The 22060-nt window shown below is 49.2% G+C and overlaps 1 protein-coding gene across 1 annotated transcript in view; it reads right to left on the bottom strand.

Annotated features, from left to right (window-relative positions):
- LOC146026904 (laminin subunit beta-1-like) overlaps positions 1 to 22060 on the bottom strand; it is a 106012-nt gene that overhangs the window by 53956 nt on the left and 29996 nt on the right. The window contains exons 4-13 of the mRNA XM_083157953.1: positions 21590 to 21713; positions 18204 to 18277; positions 6847 to 7035; positions 4083 to 4146; positions 3487 to 3689; positions 2515 to 2635; positions 1958 to 2146; positions 1692 to 1871; positions 1273 to 1385; positions 52 to 131 (exon numbers count right to left, since the gene is read on the bottom strand). Of these exons, the coding sequence (XP_083014079.1) occupies positions 52 to 131; positions 1273 to 1385; positions 1692 to 1871; positions 1958 to 2146; positions 2515 to 2635; positions 3487 to 3689; positions 4083 to 4146; positions 6847 to 7035; positions 18204 to 18277; positions 21590 to 21713 (1337 nt within the window). The remainder of the gene's footprint in view (positions 1 to 51; positions 132 to 1272; positions 1386 to 1691; positions 1872 to 1957; positions 2147 to 2514; positions 2636 to 3486; positions 3690 to 4082; positions 4147 to 6846; positions 7036 to 18203; positions 18278 to 21589; positions 21714 to 22060) is intronic.

The following is a 22060-nucleotide window of genomic DNA, read 5'->3' as shown; positions in this document are numbered from 1 at the left end:
AGGTAGGTGGCTGTGATACTATGGCTGAGTCACTTACAGAGTAATACCTACCTATTGTTATAGGCTCCTCCAAAATCACAGTCACAAGGGCGGCACCCCGCATTGTCATTACTGAGACCCCAAAACTCTGGCTGTAATTGGGGGGAAAAAGTGAGAATCTTAAATCTGGTTTTATTGCAACACTTCATTCATTGCAACACTTCATTCATTGCAACATTGCAACGACCATGGAATGATGTGGAAGGCACGCGCTAGCTCAGAGCAACCTCAGATGTGTGCCCATTCTGACAGTGGTGTCCGCTACCTGCCCCTGGCGCCCACGTCACTGGGTGATTTCCATGGAAACACCCATGAAACGCTGGGTGAGTCCCCCAGCCCGCCGCCCCATGTCGTCTACCCCCCCCACACACACACCCCCGCCGGCCGCAATGCTGTCCACCGTGGATGCACACACACGGCATATGCGCAGGAATGTCACAAACGTGGCGCTTGCATGTTAATTTCGCATATGGACCTGACTAATCCCCTCTACATTGGGGGCAGTTATACACACGCGAAGCAGGGAGGGGCGTTTTGCTGTAGAGATTGTGGCATGTGGAAGCCTGCTCAGGGTCGGAGGCTAATGTCACATGACGGCAGCGCCCACCCAAATTCTGGCCATATCCGTCATAAATGAAAGTCAGCCTAGAGTGACTTTTATTTGCAAATGAGGAAAAAAAAAATCACTTGATGGTCGGCGACTATAAAGCGATTTATCGCCCGTAGGCATACACATCCAGTCACATGAAACTGCAGGGAGGGCGGTGGGCGGTCACTACCCGGCGGGTAGGATGCAGCGGATATACGCAGTCTAGTGAGCGGGTCTGAATTACCCCTGTGTACTATAAAGCCATACACTGCCCTTGTAAGGAACCTGCTGCTTAAGTATCGGACGCACTCGGAACCTTTCTGGCTCTAAATGTGCAACTTATTTGCAGAAATCATTTAAAAGGAAAAAGGATGCCTTTTAAATGATTGCCGCATTAAGAGAAAGAGTCCCAGATGGAGCAGCATCCCCCTGTGAACGATTTTAGGTGTACAAGGACATATAGGTTTCATATTTGGGATATATAAACCTGTAGCTGCCCCCTGATAAGAACAGTTAGAGGATTATCTTGAACTCATAAAGTGCCGATATATTGTCCAAAGCCGCACGATGAGCGGAACGAGACACATGTTATGGTGAAGTAGCGACAACTTTCCCTGTAGTGTTGTCTGTTCCGGAGCACTCACCAGGCATTCGTTACAGTACCGTCCTGTCACAAAGCGCTTACAGTAGCAGTCACCGCTAATTTGGTCGCACGGTGTGTTTCCGGCCGTGGTACCGCGGGGGTCACACCTGCATGCTGGGGAGGAACAGGAGATGTAGAAGTGAAGACACAGACAGGTATGGAAGATAGAAACACAAGTAGCCATAAGCAGCGACGCAACTAGGGAGGGGCCACCTGCTGTGGGAGCTGGATTTGGCCTGTACCTAGCAGGGAGGGATGAGGGGAAGGGGGTTTCGGACAGATACATTCCGAAAGCAAAACACAAAAAAAAAAATGGATTCATCCCACCCAGATACAAAAAGTTGCAGCTATGAGGCATGAGTCACAGAGATGGGAAGGGTATCTCAGATTTTATGTGGAGTCCTACTAGGCATTCCTTACGTTGACAACCCAGACGGTCATTTTGGCTGAGACCATAGAAGTTTTCCTTGCAGCTGTCGCAGCGTTCCCCCTTTACGTTCTCCTTGCAGCGACACTGTCCGGCAATCATCCCCAAGTTGACGTTCGTGTGGCTGTCACAGACTCCACCGTCCAAAGAACCCACCGGGTCACAGTCACAAGCTGTAGGGGCGAATTCTGTTCTTTAGTACTGATGTACATAATAGTTCTCTGTTTCTCTTGCAGACACAGACGGAGACCAGACTTACAGATGCAGGCCCCCTCCGCCCTGATATCTGACCAGGGGTCCAGGTAGTAGAACGGTCGGCACAGCTCGCAGTTGCGTCCCATCGTGTTGTGCTGGCAGTCGTCACACACACCCCCGCTCACCCGGCCGGTGGCGAGGAACACCGCCATGTCAAAGTGGCACTTTCTGGAGTGGTTGTTACAGTTACATTCTAGAATGATGCAAACACAACACTAATTCATATATAAGCAGTAATTACATATATACGTCATTGCAGTAGCTGCTCTCATGGGTCTATATTCAGCTAAGCTGGAGAGAGCCTCTGGAATATGGCATACCTCCAACATGACCCTCTCCAGGAGGGAGAAAATGCTCTGTTTTGGGACTTTTCCCGGAATGTATGATTGCCAGCACCTGTGCCGAACAGGTAATTGATGAGAAAGGTGTTTCAACACAGGTGATGGCAATCATTCATTCCGAGGGAAGTCCATAAAAAGAGCATTGTGTCCCTACTGGAGAGGGTTATGTTGGGAGGTGTGATATGGGGCACCGATCTCTATGGGATATACCGTCTCTCACCTTTGCAGGAATGTGGGTTGTTGGGCTCGGCTGGTCGCCACGGATGGTCATGGTAGAAATCGCGGCAGTGCTCACAGTTCAGGCCTACTGTGTGGTGCTTGCACACGCATCGTCCGTGTATCTGTAAGTGAACAGACAGTCAATGCAGGTCCTGTGCTGCTTCCTTCCTAGCCATTTATATCAGTTACATGTATGAAGCATCTATTGTCATATATGTGCAGAAACTATACATTGATAGAGGAAAGATGGAGAGAAAAACAAATATATAGAGAGAGAGAGAAAGATTGACACAGACACGTATGAATGTATGCCATGAATGTGTTCGACTATTCTCTGTCCCCAATTGTGCAACCAGTTTTTAATTAATCCAATTACAGATTTTATCTCCTAACCCTTAATTACCTAGTATCATTAATAACCTTTTATGAGGCACCGTGTCAAAAGCTTTAGTGAAATCAAGCAGTTTTACATCAACAAATTTCCCTAAGTCCAGCCCCCTACTGACTTCCTCATATAAGCTAATTAAATTAGTCTGACATGATCTGTTTTTGAAAAACCCATGCTGAGCCTAACTTACCACTTTCTCCTGTTCCTGATCGCATTTTACAATGCAATATTCTGCCCAGATCACATTGAAATACTATCCATGATAAATGGGCATATAGATGTATAGATAGATAGATAGATAGATAGATAGATAGACAGACAGACAGACAGACAGACAGACAGACAGACAGACAGACAGACAGATAGATAGATAGATAGACATACTGTATAGACAGACAGATAGAAAAAATATAATAAATACACACCTATTTATAAAGTACCAGCCAATTAGCTCCTGTTATTTTTCAAACATAGCCTGTAACATGGCAACTAGTAACTGATTGGCTGATTCTTTATTCCCGTTCCCTTTCTCTGTCTCCAAGGCTTAGTACATAGACCCGATAATAATCATTATCCGTATATTACCATCCCTTCCACTCCGCCTTCTATCCCCTCCACCGGGGAGCACTCTGAAGCATGGCCATAGCAGAAGCAGCTCCCGCGCACCACCAGCTCATAGACGGAGTAATAATATTTCTGCAGGACTTCTGGACGCTGGTCCAGGAGGTTATCGCCCAGCGTATGAAGCTTCGTGAAGTTGATCCTTAAGTTTGTGATTTGGAGAAGTTCTGCACAAAAATCATTTATTCAGTACTAGATCCAGTAACTAATACATACGTGAATCTACTGTAATAATCACACGCATATCATTATATATATTATAGATCAGGAAACTAAAATGTATGAGAGAAAGGGAATCACTGAAGTCGCAGACACATGGGAGTAAACATTCAGCCAAATTAAGACCTGCGGGGGCGGTCACCAGCCCGGAGCAGGGGGACGCCCACAGTTTTATGGGTGTCCCTTGGGAAGGCAGGCGGGCTGACGTCACATGAATAGAACAGAATAATGTTTCCACACATTATAGAGGAAGAACATTATAAGCAATGCTGTATTAGGAATCAGGAGAACCCGAGGAAGGGGCACGGAGAGATGTTCGCATAACTGTGGCGGAGACCAACCTTGGATCTCCAGACTGTAGGGATCTTCCACCTTAATAGCTGGGTCAAGGACTTTGAAAATCACCTGTAAGTAGAGAAATTCAATAATTATTATCATTTCTCGCAAGGGTTTATCCTATGGCTTTACCAGATGGCTCTCAGGGGGATACACCGCAGCAAAACTGAAATAATGTGAAAAAAGGTTCAAAATACAGGTAGATATTTAGATATTTTTTTTAATTGGCAATAGAAACATTATTATTTATTTATTGAATTTATCAACCTCTTTTTCTTCTGATATTGCCAGCCTGAGATTCCAGCTGGATAGGTGTATCTAGGGGAACCCCAACTAACCTTATCGCTGGCAGAAGTTACACCTTACGCAGAAAAACAAGACAAAGGGCCGAATTCAGTCCTGGTTGCTGTTATGCCAAAACTGCTACGTTGCTATTCTCATACAACTGCAAATGCGCACCCACCGCAACGCACACGCGTGAGGGCTCAAACTCACGTCTGAGTGATGGCGGGTACAGTGATGCAGTGTTGGGCGGTGACCCAACATTGAGTGGGCACAGTCTTGACAACGGATGTGATGTGACACAGCCACTGTGAGCCAAAACACGGCAGCCCTACCTCTGCCAGGAGGTTACCAAGTTATGTGAGCGATTCGCAACTCTGCAAAGTGTTCACATTTTTGTTATGCGATTGAAAATATTTAGCAATCGCATCGTGGGGAGGGATCGGGCATGCGAGCAAAAGCAAAACTGCAACTGATACTGAATCAGGCCCAAAGTCTTATCCTGACAGAAATAGGTGTCCTCAGTCATTTAAATCAGAAGATAAATCCTTCTGCTAAGCCGAGATCTGCAAATTCACATAACACTGATATCCATGACCTAAGCTGAGTGCTGCTGCTGCTGCTGCTGGTGTGGCTCTAAAATCTCCCCCCCCCCCCCTCTCTCTCTCTCTCTCTCCATCTCTTATATATTTGGCTACATCTGTGTCACTCAAAGTGTGTCTGGAGATATAACCCTGGGTGGAGCCTCTGACTCACATGACTGACTCACATGACAGAGAACCAGCCCAGTGAGCCCACAGACAGTGCCAGACACCCTCTGCCTCTCCATGTTACACAGCAAAGACACAGCTACACACCAGACACACCAGGTGAGCGCCCCACACCTCCATACCTCCTAACATGACCCTCTCCAGGAGGGACAGAATGCTATGTTTGTGGACTTCCATCTTAATTTATGATTGTCATCACCTGTCATTTTAAACAGGGTAATTGATAAGAAAGGTGTTTAAGCACAGGTGATGGTAATCCATAAATTAAGAAGAAAGTCCAGAAACAGAGCAATGTGTCCCTCCTGGAGAGGGTCATATTGGGTATGCACCTCCCCCCCCCATTCACGGCATCCCCAGGATTAAATGGCACATGCAAAACACTGGCACGGCTATGTTCGACAATGAAAAAGGTTGACATGAGTTTTTGAAGATTAATTTTTCTTTTTTTGAATGTTTTCATATTCATTCTCATGTGTCGACATGGACACCGATGAAGTGCCACACTTATGTTAACATTTACATGTGTTGAACTTTCTGTGTTGATTTTTTCTTGTAGCAATTTTTTTCCAGTGACAACTATGAACTATGTGCACGTCAACCTACACATCATCAACCAATTCTTTGTATAATATATAACACCTGTTCTGTTTTACTGTAGGTGTTTTAAGTCAGACCTTTTACTGCTACTATTACTGTTTATGTAAATGCATTCTGAATGACAGCAACATCCTACCATCCTTCTACAAGAATATATAACCAACTAAGTGATTCATCGCGCCCCGTGCCCCCCCCCCCTCCCGCAATTCACGGACCCCCCGCGCACCCCCCTCCCACGATTCGCAAACCCCCCTCGCGCAATTCACGCCCCCTCCCACGCTTTGCGGACCCCCGCCCTCTCCCGCGATTCGCCGACACCTGCGCCCCCTCCCTCCCTTGATTCACGGCACCCCCCGCGCCCCTCCCGCAATTCACGGCACCCCTAAGCCCCTCTTTAGTCCCCCGTATACTCACACACCCCTATCACTACCCAGCTTCCTGCTCTCCTGAACCGTAACTTCCACCACTGGGGAGTCGCTGAGGCTGTTTTGCCCACATGCCCCTATCATGCCTCATAGCCCAGCCTCCTGCTCTCATGCACCCGAACTCCCACCCAGTAGGAGGAGACACTGACTAAGGGCCACCATCCTGTACTCCTGTGCTGCCACGCTGGACCCTCACCCACTGGCAGAAGCAGCACAGTATCTCCCACCCTCCTCTTTAGTCCCCCTTATTCCCACACACCCCTATCACTACCCAGCCTCCTGTTTTCCTGTGTCGTGACCTCCGCCAGTGGGGAGCCGCTGACTCAGAAACACCCTACTATACTATTGCACACACACACCTAAACAACATGCACACACAGCCCCCCCCCCACACCCACAAATGTCACTGTACCATCCACACTATCAATGTACATCTTACTCTGTAACCGCTTTTTAATTAAACAAAACAATACACACCCCCTTCCACATCATATGCTCTCTATTTAACACATTTCACCTATAACTGAAGTTGCAATACAGGCCATCTTTCATACAATTCTAACCATCTTTCTCATATACAAATGTTCACAAATTAAGGGGGCGCAGCCCCTTACGACGGTGTGAAGAGCGCCCGTAGGGCGCGATGAATCACCTAGTATATATATTTATACACACACACAAATTCAGTGGCTGACCTCTCCTTCGGTGGATGGCTCAATGTCCGAGTATCGCTGATCACAAATGATGTCATCAATGTTCTGGAGAGCATGCACTGGGACCCCAGGGAACATTTTGGTGCAGTTGTAGGAGAAATAACGGAACACCTTCCAGGTGCGACCAAAATCTGAGGAGCGCTCTATCAGCATAGCGGCAGGCCGGAACGTCTAGGGAGAAGGTAAGAATGGTTAGGGATGGTAATGATACCTAGGTGCGAGTCTTCAAACAAACATGTTGTAAATACTAGTAAAACATGTCAATGACCGGTACTTGTTTCCTATCTGGGCGACCGCTACGTTAATTGCGCACCATGCTATTCTCCGTATAAAAATCGGATCGCATTGCATTGGATACCACAAATGCACATACACGATATTGAACAATGCGATGCGATCCGATTTCGTTCCCGCTTTTATGGTTGGCCCATAGGATATATAGGAACCCCCCCCCCTGATGGTTTAAAATGCGCCTCCATTGTTAACGCCACCCCAGTATTGACGTCAACCCGAAGCGTGGCGAGCGGCGGCGGTATGCGTCCTCCGACTTTTTCATACCCCCACTATCCACGTCGGCGTGGAGTTGAGAATAGAATAGTGTGGCGAGCGCAGCGAGCCACCGAGCCCGAAGCGTGGCGAGCGCACGCGGATACTTCACAGGTATCCGTGTCCCCTCGCGGGCTTCACAGGTATCCGCTCGCCACGCTTCGGGCTCGGTGGCTCGCTGCGCTCGCCACGCTTCGGGCTCGGTGGCTCGCTGCGCTCGCCACACTATTCTATTCTCAGCTCCACGCCGACGTGGATAGTGGGGGTATGAAAAAGTCGGAGGACGCATACCGCCGCCGCTCGCCACGCTTCGGGTTGACGTCAATACTGAGGTGGCGTTAACAATAGAGGCGCATTTTAAACCATCAGGGGGGGGTTTCCAATACAAATCGTGGGTTTGCGGGGTTATTACATTGAAATCAATGTAAAATCGGGTCTCAGGGACCATTTAACATTGATTCCAATGTAAAAATCGGGGTTGATCGCGTCACCGCATGCGATGCGATCCGATTTAAAATGAAATCGGATCGGATAGCATCGTATGCCATCGTACATCATCGCGTACCGAATCCGATGCGATACGATTTCATTACGGTGCCGTACGTTGAAAACCTGGGCGCCCAGATAGGAAACAAGTACCCAATGACCTATACAGGCCCCTTACAGAACATATAGGAATGATGTATGGAACTATACATATGGTACTTGTGTAGTTTCATGGCGGCAGCCTAAGCTACGTTGTCAGCATAGCCCAATGGTTGCCCTGCGTAGTCAGTGTATTGTCCCCGCGGCAGCCCTGCGTAGTCAGCGTAGTGTCCCCGCGGCAGCCCTGCGTAGTCAGCGTAGTGTCCCCGCGGCAGCCCTGCGTAGTCAGCGTAGTGTCCCCGCGGCAGCCCTGCGTAGTCAGCGTAGTGTCCCCGCGGCAGCCCTGCGTAGTCAGCGTAGTGTCCCCGCGGCAGCCCTGCGTAGTCAGCGTAGTGTCCCCGCGGCAGCCCTGCGTAGTCAGCGTAGTGTCCCCGCGGCAGCCCTGCGTAGTCAGCGTAGTGTCCCCGCGGCAGCCCTGCATAGTCAGCGTAGTGTCCCCGCGGCAGCCCTGCGTAGTCAGCGTAGTGTCCCCGCGGCAGCCCTGCGTAGTCAGCGTAGTGTCCCCGCGGCAGCCCTGCGTAGTCAGCGTAGTGTCCCCACGGCAGCCCTGCGTAGTCAGCGTAGTGTCCCCGCGGCAGCCCTGCGTAGTCAGTGTAGTGTCCCCGCGGCAGCCCTGCGTAGTCAGCGTAGTGTCCCCGCGGCAGCCCTGCGTAGTCAGCGTAGTGTCCCCGCGGCAGCCCTGCGTAGTCAGCGTAGTGTCCCCGCGGGAGGCCTGCGTAGTCAGCGTAGTGTCCCCGCGGCAGCCCTGCGTAGTCAGCGTAGTGTCCCCGCGGCAGCCCTGCATAGTCAGCGTAGTGTCCCCACGGCAGCCCTGTGTAGTCAGCGTAGTGTCCCCGCGGCAGCCCTGCGTAGTCAGCGTAGTGTCCCCGCGGCAGCCCTGCTTAGTCAGCGTAGTGTCCCCGCGGCAGCCCTGCGTAGTCAGCGTAGTGTCCCCGCGGCAGCCCTGCGTAGTCAGCGTAGTGTCCCCGCGGCAGCCCTGCGTAGTCAGCGTAGTGTCCCCGTGGCAGCCCTGCGTAGTTAGTATAGTGTCCCCGTGGCAGCCCTTCGTAGTCAGCGTAGTGTCCCCGCGGCAGCCCTGCGTAGTCAGAGTAGTGTCCCCACGGCAGCCCTGCGTAGTCAGCGTAGTGTCCCCGCGGCAGCCCTGCGTAGTTAGCGTAGTGTCCCCGCGGCAGCCCTGCGTAGTCAGCGTAGTGTCCCCGCGGCAGCCCTGCGTAGTCAGCGTAGTGTCCCCGCGGCAGCCCTGCGTAGTCAGCGTAGTGTCCCCGCGGCAGCCCTGCATAGTCAGCGTAGTGTCCCCGCGGCAGCTCTGCGTAGTCAGCGTAGTGTCCCCGCGGCAGCCCTGCGTAGTCAACGTAGTGTCCCCGTGGCAGCCCTGCATATTCAGAGTAGTGTCCCCGCGGCAGCCCTGCGTAGTCATCGTAGTGTCCCCGTCAGGCAGCCCTGCGTAGTCAGAGTAGTGTCCCTGCGGCAGCCCTGCGTAGTCAGCGTAGTGTCCCCGCGGCAGCCCTGCGTAGTTAGCGTAGTGTCCCCGCGGCAGCCCTGCGTAGTCAGCGTAGTGTCCCCGCGGCAGCCCTGCGTAGTCAGCGTAGTGTCCCCGCGGCAGCCCTGCGTAGTCAGCGTAGTGTCCCCGCGGCAGCCCTGCATAGTCAGCGTAGTGTCCCCGCGGCAGCTCTGCGTAGTCAGCGTAGTGTCCCCGCGGCAGCCCTGCGTAGTCAACGTAGTGTCCCCGTGGCAGCCCTGCATAGTCAGAGTAGTGTCCCCGCGGCAGCCCTGCGTAGTCATCGTAGTGTCCCCGTCAGGCAGCGTAGTCCCCGTACTGTCCCCGCGAGCTGCAGCTATGTTCCTGGCATCCCTGGCAAGTATAGTGAGCGCCTTTCACACAGTGCCGGTAACCGACAGATCCCCTGCGCTGGCGGATGCGGCGATCATGCAGGCGCCGGCTGAGAGACGCTCCATCTGCCTGAGACGCACAAACGTCTCAGACACTTGTGCATCTCAGTAATTCTTGTAGCAGGGTACCGCAACTCAGCCCGTGTCCGCTTCAGGGAGATGGGGTTATGGGTTCCGTAGCACATGCGTCTTGTGCACAAAGTGCGCAAGTGCGGCTCATGCACAACAAAGGACGCATTTGCCAGTGCTCCATGTTACATACTGGCAAATGCCTCCTTTTCAAACCCCCACAATCCACACCTGCCCGAAGCGTGGCGCGCTCCGCGAGGGGACGCATTACGCGTCCTTCTGACCTGTTCATACCCCACTAACCACATGGGCGTGGAGTTGATGTTATGAAGTGTGGCGAGCGCAGCCAGATTACTTGACAAGTATTCCATATATATTTGTGTGTTGTTCGCGCGTCTGAGTATATGGTAGTACCCGGTTCAATATGCGTCTGGATGGTGGACATCAGGATGCTGGCGTCACGGCTGGTCACTGGTGTTACAAAACATTCCCCTGTCTCACGGGATACGCCACTAAAGAGCCACTGCTGAGGCAGGATGCATCCAACCAGTGGCGTAAGTTTGCCCCAGTTGCCCGGAGGCAAGATAAATATTGGTGCCCCCCAAATAGCTCAACCAGTAAGGTGTCTGTCTCCAGTAAGACAGGGTTCTAATACAGGTTTGACGCTTGCAAAAATGATATTAGGAGGGAAGTCAGCCAAGAAGCCATATCAACGGCTTTTAATTAACTGATTCAAACTCGCAGGGGGGGAGAGGTGCCCCCTTGGGAGCAGGAGCCTGGTGGCAGATGACTCCATTGCCTCCCAGAGTTACGCCTCTGCATCCAACAGGATTTTTGCACTAGACAAATAAACTTTCATCCACCGCAACAATTTTGCCAGGTCGTTATAAGGTTGTTAAACAGGTTGTTATAAATCACGGTGTTTTTTTGGATATCATGGTGGTGCTCACAAAATGTAATGCTTGTCAGCTCCTCTGCCCAAGAAAATATGAAGCGCAGAAGGGTCATAAATGTTACATGATATCGGCGAAACCATTGTGCGGCCCGGAGACTGACTTCTTATGTGGCAGCGCCACATCCACTGCTTTACGTTGAGCCTCATAGGATGCCCGTGGACACAGGTCTGTGTCTCTGGCAGCAGGTGGTGGTGTAAAAACTCCACCGACTCCTCCTCTGTCTGCGGCAGGTTAAAGATGGTTAATGCTTCGGCAGCCATAAATGACACAATGTAATAAGTGGTGACAGAATGCTGACTGACTACGCTAACTGCGTAACGCTGACTGACTACGCTAACTGTGTAACGCTGACTGACTACGCTAACTGCGTAACGCTGACTGACTACGCTAACTGCGTAACGCTGACTGACTACGCTAACTGCGTAACGCTGACTGACTACGCTAACTGCGTAACGCTGACTGACTACGCTAACTGCGTAACGCTGACTGACTACGCTAACTACGTAACGCTGACTGACTACGCTAACTGCGCAACGCTGACTGACTACGCTAACTACGTAACGCTGACTGACTACGCTAACTACGTAACGCTGACTGACTACGCTAACTGCGTAACGCTGACGGACCACGCTAACTACGTAATGCTGACTGACCACGCTAACTACGTAATGCTGACTGACCACGCTAACTACGTAACGCTGACTGACTACTCTAACTGCGTAACGCTGACTGACCACGCTAACTACGTAACGCTGACTGACCACGCTAACTACGTAACGCTGACTGACCACGCTAACTACGTAACGCTGACTGACTACGCTAACTGCGTAACGCTGACGGACTACGCTAACTACGTAACGCTGACTGACTACGCTAACTACGCAACGCTGACTGACTACGCTAACTACGTAACGCTGACTGACTACGCTAACTGCGTAACGCTGACTGACTACGCTAACTACGTATAGCTGACTGACTACGCTAACTACGTAAACGCTGACTGACTACGCTAACTGCGTAACGCTAACTGACTACGCTAACTACGTAATGCTGACTGACAACGCTAACTACGCAACGCTGACTGACTACGCTAACTACGTAACGCTGACTGACTACTCTAACTGCGTAACGCTGACTGACTACGCTAACTACGTAACGCTGACTGACTACTCTAACTGCGTAACGCTGACTGACTACGCTAACTGCGTAACGCTGGCTGACTACGCTAACTACGTAACGCTGACTGACTACGCTAACTACGTAATGTTGACTGACTACGCTAACTACGTAAAGCTGACTGACTACGCTAACTACGTAATGCTGACTGACTACTCTAACTGCGTAACGCTGACTGACTACGCTAACTACGTAACGCTGACTGACTACGCTAACTGCGTAACGCTGACTGACTACGCTAACTACGTAACGCTGACTGACTACGCTAACTGCGTAACGCTGACTGACTACGCTAACTACGTAACGCTGACTGACTACGCTAACTGCGTAACGCTGACTGACTACGCTAACTGCGTAACGCTGACTGACTACGCTGACTGACTACGCTAACTACGTAACGCTGACTGACTACGCTAACTACGTAACGCTGACTGACTACGCTAACTACGTAACGCTGACTGACTACGCTAACTACGTAATGCTGACTGACTACATAAGCTCCGGCTAGCTGCGGTACGCTGATTCTGACAGGGACGCTGACTACGGTAACTACGCTGGCCATGAGAACACTACGCTGATTCTGACAGGGACGCTGACTACGCTGGCCACGAGAACACTACGCTGATTCTGACAGGGACGCTGACTACGGTAACTACGCTGGCCGGGGGAACACTACGCTGATTCTGACAGGGACGCTGACTACGCTGGCCACGAAAACACTACGCTGATTCTGACAGGGACGCTAACTACGCTGGCCACGAGAACACTACGCTGATTCTGACAGGGACGCTAACTACGCTGGCCACGAGAACACTACGCTGATTCTGACAGGGACGCTGACTACGGTAACTACGCTGGCCGGGGGAACACTACGCTGATTCTGACAGGGACGCTGACTACGCTAACTACGCTGGCCACGAGAAAACTACGCTGATTCTGACAGGGACGCTAACTACGCTGGCCACGAGAACACTACGCTGATTCTGACAGGGACGCTAACTACGCTGGCCACGAGAACACTACGCTGATTCTGACAGGGACGCTGACTACGGTAACTACGCTGGCCGGGGGAACACTACGCTGATTCTGACAGGGACGCTGACTACGCTAACTACGCTGGCCACAAGAACACTACGCTGATTCTGACAGGGACGCTACGCTGACTACGTAACTGCCGCCGTGAAACTACACAAGTACCATACATATTTTATATGTATATGTGCAGGACATTATCTTCTGTTAGTTGAAGCTTTATATTTGCTTTGTCCCAGAGGGAGGATATGGAATATTAAAAGAATTATTGGTTAACCCTTTGCGTGCCAAGTGAATTTGTCAAAATAGGTGTGAAAATTGCCAAGCAAACATTTTTATTCATCAGAATTTATTAAGAGTTTCTTATATAACGCACACATATTCCGCAGCGTTTCACAGAGATAATGACCTGGAATGTTTACCTCATATAGGAAATATGTTTTTTTTTTACACAACATATTTTATTTGAATTTAACAGGCAAAATTTTCGCGTTCGTATTCTGAATACAAATGCATACGACTGGTATAGCCGTATACAAATTCGTATTCCGGAGGGGAATTTACAAAGCAGTCGTATTTGACTGATTCGTATTTTAGATGTGGTATGGATCCGTATTTAGCAGCCGTATATACGGCCGCTAAATACAAATACGAGTCAGCAGCCTTCACAGATCAGTCAGATCCATCATATCAGTCAGATCCATCATATCAGTCACATCAGTCACATCCATCATATCAGTTAGATCCATCATATCAGTCAGGTTCCATCACATCAGTCAGATCCATCATATCAGTCACATCCATCATATCAGTCAGATCCGTGCAGGCTGCAGTGTAAAAAAAAATCATTTAAAAAAATGGCGTGAGGTCGCCCCCACGGCCGTAACCAGTCCCAGGCTCAAAGAGCCGGTCCTGGTTTAAACAAATCAGGGAACAAACCGTGTAGGAGATCCCTGTATTTTTTTAAACCAGCAACAGGCCCAAGGACCAGTTCTGGTTCCCAAAATACGGTCAACAAAATTAGTAGGGGTCCCCCGTATTTCAAGAACCAGCACAGGGCCCAACCAGCCAGCAGGGTAATGTTTTGGCCGGGGGAGACTTTTTATACAATTCCCCCCGGCCAAAACATTACCCCCTGACCGGTCAGCACGGGCAGGGACCCTGGGGCAGTGGTGACCTCACCAATGAAGGGGTCCACACCTCTAGGATTAACTTTGCCCATGCTGAAGCACGGGGCTGTCCCTGGTACCCCTGGGCTGTGGGTATCAGGCTGATCTTTGAGTCCAAGCAAGCTTCCTCTGCTTACTGGGACTTGGAGAACCACAAGTCCCAGCATGCAGGGCATTAATGGCCATGCTAGGACTTGTAGTTCCACAGCAGAACCAATAGCCAAATAAACACACAGATTCGCAAGAAATGTTTTACACTCACACACACCCCATACATACCGATACTTACATCTCCTTGGCGTGGATCATGACCTTCATACCTCTCGGCTGCCCTGAGTACTTAAAAACCGTACGAGGGCAGCCGAGAGGTATGCTGGGCCCCAGTAAAATTTTGGGGGCGTGGCATAATTGCGGGAGGCGTTGCCACGTTGTGCATTTAGGCCACACCCTTAATTTTGTTAGGGGGGGGTGAAAACACACTTTAAAATCGAGGGAGGAGTGTTATTGTCGCCACCCAGGGCAGGGTCAGCATGAGGTCTTACACTGTCAGTGATACGCTCATGCTGAGTGTGCTGTCAGGGGGGGACCAGGGGGGGGGGGGGGGGGGGCTTGGTTGGACCAAGGCCCCTCCAGCAAGCCCAGGCCGGGGTAATTATTACCCCCCCCCCCTCAGCAGCCCTGAACATACGTGAAAAAAAATCGATCACCAGCACCATCGTTACCAGAGAATGTTCACATCCAGCTCTTCTTGCTCCGAATGGATCTATTGGCCGCCTAGTGGGCAATCAGGAGCCGAGTTTTGGAAACCGGCGCTGAATGCTTCTGATGTTCGTGTTGGTACGGGTGTATGGACAGAAGAGAACGTGTATCAGTATCAGTATGTATGGGGTGTATGAGTGTAATACATTTCTTGTGTGTCTGTGGGTGAAGTGTAATAGGATGAGAGATTCAGACAGTGAGAGATTTGGTAAGAATTCTCCACTTTTTTAAAAGCGGCAATCATCTACACTGCAAAATTAAACTGGTTTCGCAGTGTAAATGATTGCCACTTTCTTTCTTACTGAATCTCTCTTCCTATTACATTTCCCTCTGTGTGTTTAATCAACTATTGGTTCTGCTGTGGAACTACAAGTCCCACCATGGCCATTAATGCCCTGCCCTGGTTTTCATAGTTCCACAGCAGAACCCAATGGTTTATTCTATTTTTTTACACATACATCAACCCGGTACCCACAGCCTAGGGGTACCGGGGACAGCCCCAGGCTTCCGTCTGGGCTGGTAAATTCTGGAGGGGGGGGAGGGGGGACTCCTTCATTGGGGGGGTCCCCACTTCCCCAGGATCCCAGCTCAGACTAACTGGTCAGGGGGTTAATGCTTTGGCCAGGGGGACTTGTATAAAAAGTCGAGAGACCCCATTCGTTTTGTCCCCCGTAATTTGGGAAGCAGGACCTGTCCCTGAGCCTGGTGCTGATTTTAAAAAAATACAGGGGACTCCTATTTAATTTGTTCCTGGATTTTTTTAAAACAAGGACCGCCTCTTTAGCCTGGGACTGGCTATGGCTATTGGGGGGGCACAACGTTTTTTTAAATGATTTATTTATTTCTATATTTTTTTTTACACTGAAGCCTGAACAGATCTGACTGATCTGTGCAGGCTAAACACAAATAAACCTGGAAATTAAGTGTATTTTCCAGGCGTATTTGGCCAGCAATTAGTATCCTGTTAATTACTTAATTACGTATTTTCAATACGGCCACTTAGTAAATTAGGAATCACCATTCTTTTAAACGGTAATTTCGATTTGTATTCTGTCGATGGTGTATGCATTCGTATTCGTAAGTACTACAAATACGAATTGTTGGATACAAATACACCTAAAGTATTCGTATTTACTAATATGAATACAAATATTTCAGCTGTATTTGGCTGTATTGTGACTTTTTTTTGTGGCATATTAAATCTCCTTTAATAACGTTCTGTCTGTGTGTTCTAAAATAATGCATTGTTAGATCGGCTTTTTTCATTCTATATTTACGGAGGGAGTTCATGTAGCCGGGTTGTTTCTATATTTATGGTTACATCAGGGATTAACTGAAAACTTCCAAAGATTGTCAACTTGTCACGGTACAAAGCGCATCGCTTGTAGTTCACATCACACCATGTGCTGCCGATCGCATCTAGTTGAATTTGCTCGCTGTTGTAGTGTGTCGCATGCGATTTGAACTAGATGTCATGTGATCTAGCACAACATTTACCACGTGCAAGCACCATAATTCAGACCTTTTAGCAACACTGCAATTTTTGCAAGTGGACAAAGGCCCTTATTCTGATTCGGACGGTACGGCCCGCGTGCGGCCGTACCGCCGATGTTTTTATTCTGCACATGCGCAGAGGTCAATCTGCGCATGTGCAGCCCCCTTCGCCGCAGACGTATTTCGTCCGCCGCAAAGGGGGCGTATAGGGGCGTGAGGGGCTTCATACCCTCATTTCCCTATGTGTACGCCCCGCGTTTCATGGGCGTTCCCATGCAAACGCGGGGCGTATGCATGGTAATGAGGGTATGACGCAACTCATGGGGGCGGAAAGCTGACGTCGCCGGATGTCAGCTCTCAGCCCCCATACAAGCTATCACACGGACGATTGTCCGTGTGGTCTCAGCTTGCGGGAGCTGCTGGGGCGTGCGGACCTGCCTTCGATGGTCGACGACCATCGAATGCAGGGGGCAGCTCCCACCATGGTGGAGGCGTACGCCTCCACCATTTTTATGCGGATCGCCAGCCGTCCGTGTACGGACGGCCGTGGCGATCCGTCTCGTGGGCGGGGATTGGTTTGTGCGGCCGGAGCACCGTGTGCGGCTCCGGCCGCACCAACCAGAATAAGGGCCAAAACCATGTTGCACGTGAGTCAAAATAAACTCGGTGCGATTTGAATTAGACGCGATTTGAACAGATTCACATCGCACAGTGGGACCCATTCTGGTTCATTCACAATGAACCAAAATCAGCCCCGGCCCCGATGGTCGGGGTTTGTGCATGCGCGAACCCCGACTGCGACCAGCCTCTGCGATTTACAATGTCGCTGGGCCGTTTGCAGTGGGGAAGGAGGGAGATGGCGGGACAGGGGCGGCTGCTGCGATGGGACATGGGAACGCGCAGCAATTCATTGGCGTCCCCATGGAAATGTTGGTGGGACAAAGTGTGCTGGGGGCAGGCGGGTGACGGAACATGACGTCAGCCACCCACCCAGCTTCAACCCAGCGCCCGCAAATATAGGTCAGTCTCCACTGATTTATATTAGCCCAGGAGAAATCATTTGATGGTGGCCGCGATCTTCGCAGCTTAGCGAGCCAGCCAGAATGAGGCCCAGTGTGTGGGCACCTATAGTAGTGTCAGGACCACACTGATTGATTGAAATGAGTGGTAAAGTGATGAGAGGTAGGACTTAAGGTGTCCACACACTAGAAAGATCTGCGATCGTAAGATATGCGCATAAATTATCCTTGATATCTTTTTTCCGTCCTGGACAGAAGATTTCAGGCAAGCGCACATCTTTACCAAAGATTTTTCTTACGATCCCATGTGCGTTCCTATGGATCTTTTGTTAACTCTTCTGGTCTTTCATGCAGCACGTAAGATCAGAAGATTCAGCAAAAGATCCACGGGAGCGCGAATCAGACCGATATCAGCCGATTATCGGTAAACATCGGACGATATATCAGCCGATTTATCGGAAATCGGCCAAAAAAACGTTCTAGTGTGTGGGCACCTTTACACCTTCTCCCTGGAACCATGACGCCCGTCCTAGGGGTTAGGCAGACCCCAGACCAACCCCCACAAAGACATTAAATTGCATTACCTTAAATGTCATAATAAGATGAGTAAAATGGAATTCCGCCTCCAGATCCAGTCGTACACTCACTGTCTCCGCACCTTGGGACATGGATACAGAATAATCAGCCAGAGACATGCAGCACCGCCTCATGCACAGCTGCTATTGGTAATGTGATGGGGTCATTTATTGCAAGCATCGCTCTGTAGACATGCTGATTCGTGGATTCCTACACAAGTGCAGGGCCAATGAGGAGTTCCCTTCATGTCCTGTAAGGACCCAATAAAGTTCTATGCCAGGACATAAGGGGTGGCGCCATCTGTCTTTACGGAATGAACTTGCTCATTTCCATTTTACTTCCTAATACTTCATAAACAAACATTCTCATTTCCTTTTTTTCTTTATTAATTCTAATGATCGACACAAAGATATTTTGGCTGAATATTCTCAGATCCCATCTCTCTTGTCCAGGTTCCATTGAGTGACACAGCGTGTATAGACGTGGCTATAAGCCAGGGGACAGCTAGCCGCCTGCCCAGCGGGAGCCATTTATCCCTCTGTCCCTTTTGTGTTTGTTGTGCTTCTGTGCTGGCTACTGTTTAACTAGTAAATATGTAAATATATGCAAATGAGGCTTTAATAGGGAGATTTAGTGCAATTAATGGTACAAGTAAGCGGGTGCTGTCTGTGTCACACTGGCGGGTTACAGCAAGGAGAATGGAAAGTGCAGGAAGTCTTCCTTTGTTTTTACAGCTATTACAGAACTACAAGTCCCAGCATACCCTGTCTGACTTGTATTTCAGTAAGCTGGTTGGCAACTCATCAAATCATGGGGAAATTTAATAGGATGAGAGATTCAGAAAGTGAGAGATTTGGGAAGAAATCTCCAGTTTTTTAAAGCGCCAATCATTTACACTGCAAAACCAGTTTGATGCTGCAGTGTAAGTGATTGCCGCTTTAAAAAACTGGATATTTCTTACCAAATCTCTCATCCTATTACATTTCACCTCATATATTAAAAATACCTTCATGCATTGCCTCTGGGAGCAACAGATAGACCCAGGAGGCCCTTCTAAAAAGTGATCTTACATTGATGGTTTACCCAATGATTTCAGTGACCTACAATCACTGGCAGCTCCAGAGGTGGGGCTGCAGCGCAGTCTAATAATCAAAGAGGGGAGCCACCAACTGCCACCTCAAATGCTACCACCCATCCTCATATCCACTTCAGGAGCCAAACGCCCATGCAACCCACATGTTCCCCACCACCGATCGGCCCATTATCAGGTGAGTAATAGAGCAGGCATGGATATCAGGATTGCTGACTTTAGGGCAGCCAGCTCCACGAGATAGGGGCGGGGAGCCACAAAATGGGGCAGAGCTACCCAAAGATCCATATGAGGGGTGTGACCATTGTGAATGCATCGTCGATGCCACGCCCATCCCAGTGTAATCCCAGCATGACAGGCAATGACACTGCAGCTGCCCAATTATGGGGTAAATTTACTAATGTTTCTTAAAATTAAAATAGGTAACATAGTAACATAATAATTAAGGCTGAAAAAAGACATTAGTCCATCGAGTTCATCCTATCTGACCTGTAACTACTGACTGGAGTAAGTCATATCTATAGGATTCCCTTAGTGGCCAGTTTTGATGTATATTCAGTAACAGTAGTTGCTGTAATCACCCCACCGGCAATGAGTTCCAGAATGTTACTGCTCTAATGGTGAAGAATCCTCTTCTTAATTCAGTATGGAATTTCTTCACCTCGAGCCTCAGTACATGCCCGCGTGTCCTAAGTATAGGCCTGTTAGTGACCAATCATCTCCCAGTTCCATATGATTCCCAATCCTGTATTTGTACATACTAATCATATCACCTCTCAGCCTCCGTTTCTCCAGTGAGAACATATTCAGCCTGGTAACCTATCTTTGTATTCTAGTGATTCCAGACCTATTACTAGCTTAGTCGCCCTTGTCTGCTCCTGTTCCAATTCATTTATGTCCTTTATAAGGTGCGGTGCCCAGAACTGAACACAATATTTCAAGTGTGGTCTCACCAATGCCTTGTACAGAGGCACTATCACATTGGCATCCCTTGAATCCATACCTATTTTAATGCATGCCAGTGTCCGGTTTGCTTTTGCTGCTGCATTTGAGCAGTGCGCACTATTACCCACATCCCCATCTATGATGACCCCCAAGTCCTTCTCTACAGCAGAATTCCCTATAATAACTCCATTTAGCCTATAAGCAGCTTGTTCCCATAATGAATTACTTTACATTTTTCAATGTTAAACCGTATTTTCCACCTTTCACTTTGTAGTGTTTCCACATCCTCTCCTGAGTTAATTTCCTTACAAAATTTTGTGTCATCCGCAAATATTGCAATTTACTCACTATGGGCCAGTTTCTCTAAGCTTCAAAAGTGATAAAATTGAGAGTGGTAAACAGCCAGCCAGTCAGCTCCTACGTGCCATGTCACAGACTGTGTTTGAAAAATGTCAGGCAGGAGCTGATTGGCTGGCTGTTTATCACTCTCCATTTGATCACTTTTGCAGCTTAGAGAATCTGGCCCTATGTCACTCCAATATCATTAATAACCTTTTATGAGGCACAGTGTCAAAAGAATCAGCGAAATCAAGCAGTATTACATCAGCAGATTTCTCTAAATCCAGCCCCCTACTGACTTCCTCATAGAAGCTAATTCAATTACGATACCCTTCCCGGTGAAATCGGTGCGGCCGGGTTTTAGTACATATGAATGCGGTAAAACGGGGGGTTTACCGCATTTTCATTTTAATACATCTCGCCCTTTATCTCTCTATTATAAATAACCCATACATACCTCCCAGCTGTCCCGGTTACTGCAGGAACGTCCCGGTATATGGGGATGTTCCTGCGGCCAGCCTTGGGTTGGCAGTGTCCCGTGGCGGGGGGAAGTTGGGAGTCCCCCCCTGTCGCTTGTAAATAGATGCTGCATCTATTCATGCCCCACAGCAGTGAAAATGGGGACAGGGCCTCGCGGGAGCGTGGCGTGACGCCCCTTTAATTAGGCCACACACCCAAATTGTTGGCGTGCCTTAGGCGCACGGCCCAGCGTCCCCACTCCGGCTGCCTCAAAGTTGGGAGCTGTGAATAACCAGATCTCTTGGCCAGGTGCAGCATGAATGGGTTTTCTACAACGTGTGTATATACAGTATATACGCAATACGACGAACATAACGCAATCTACAACGTGTGTATATACAGTATATACGCAATACGACGAACATAACGCAATCTACAACGTGTGTATATACAGTATATACGCAATACGACGAACATAACGCAATCTACAACGTGTGTATATACAGTATATACGCAATACGACGAATCCCACAATCACTAGGCATGAATCTCATTATTTACCATTCTCTGACTGCCACCAGGTCTTTTCTCCGTCCGGACCGGTCAGGTCGATGACATTTTGAATTCTGTGGCTTCCTCTTATGTAGGGGACACGTGAGTCACAGATAAAACATTTCTCTGACTCCTGTAATGGAAAATTAATAATAACAACAATATATAATACAGTAACGGTCCAGCTGTGGTCAGCAATGTGTGATGTCACCGTGGTCAGGTGATGTCATGTAACGGGTCTGTATGACATGCTATAAATGGTTCTAGGGCTGTGGGGCGCATAGGACACAGTGAGGTGTGAGGGGAGGCGTTTCTGGCTGAGAGTTGGGGAATGAAATTCAGCTTTGCAAGTGTGTGAGAATTCCTGGGCACATTTCCAAATCAAGGAATCATCACAGGTAAGAAAAGTCGGGTGTATCGTTATACTGGGACGTAGCTAGACACCGCCAGGAAACTTAACTCATTCACTGACATTTCCAG

Source organism: Crinia signifera, chromosome 8, assembly GCF_055691185.1.
Source record: "Crinia signifera chromosome 8, ASM5569118v1, whole genome shotgun sequence".
NCBI lineage: Eukaryota > Metazoa > Chordata > Amphibia > Anura > Myobatrachidae > Crinia > Crinia signifera.
Note: the sequence above shows the minus strand (reverse complement) of the source record. Positions and strands in the feature narration are given on the sequence as shown.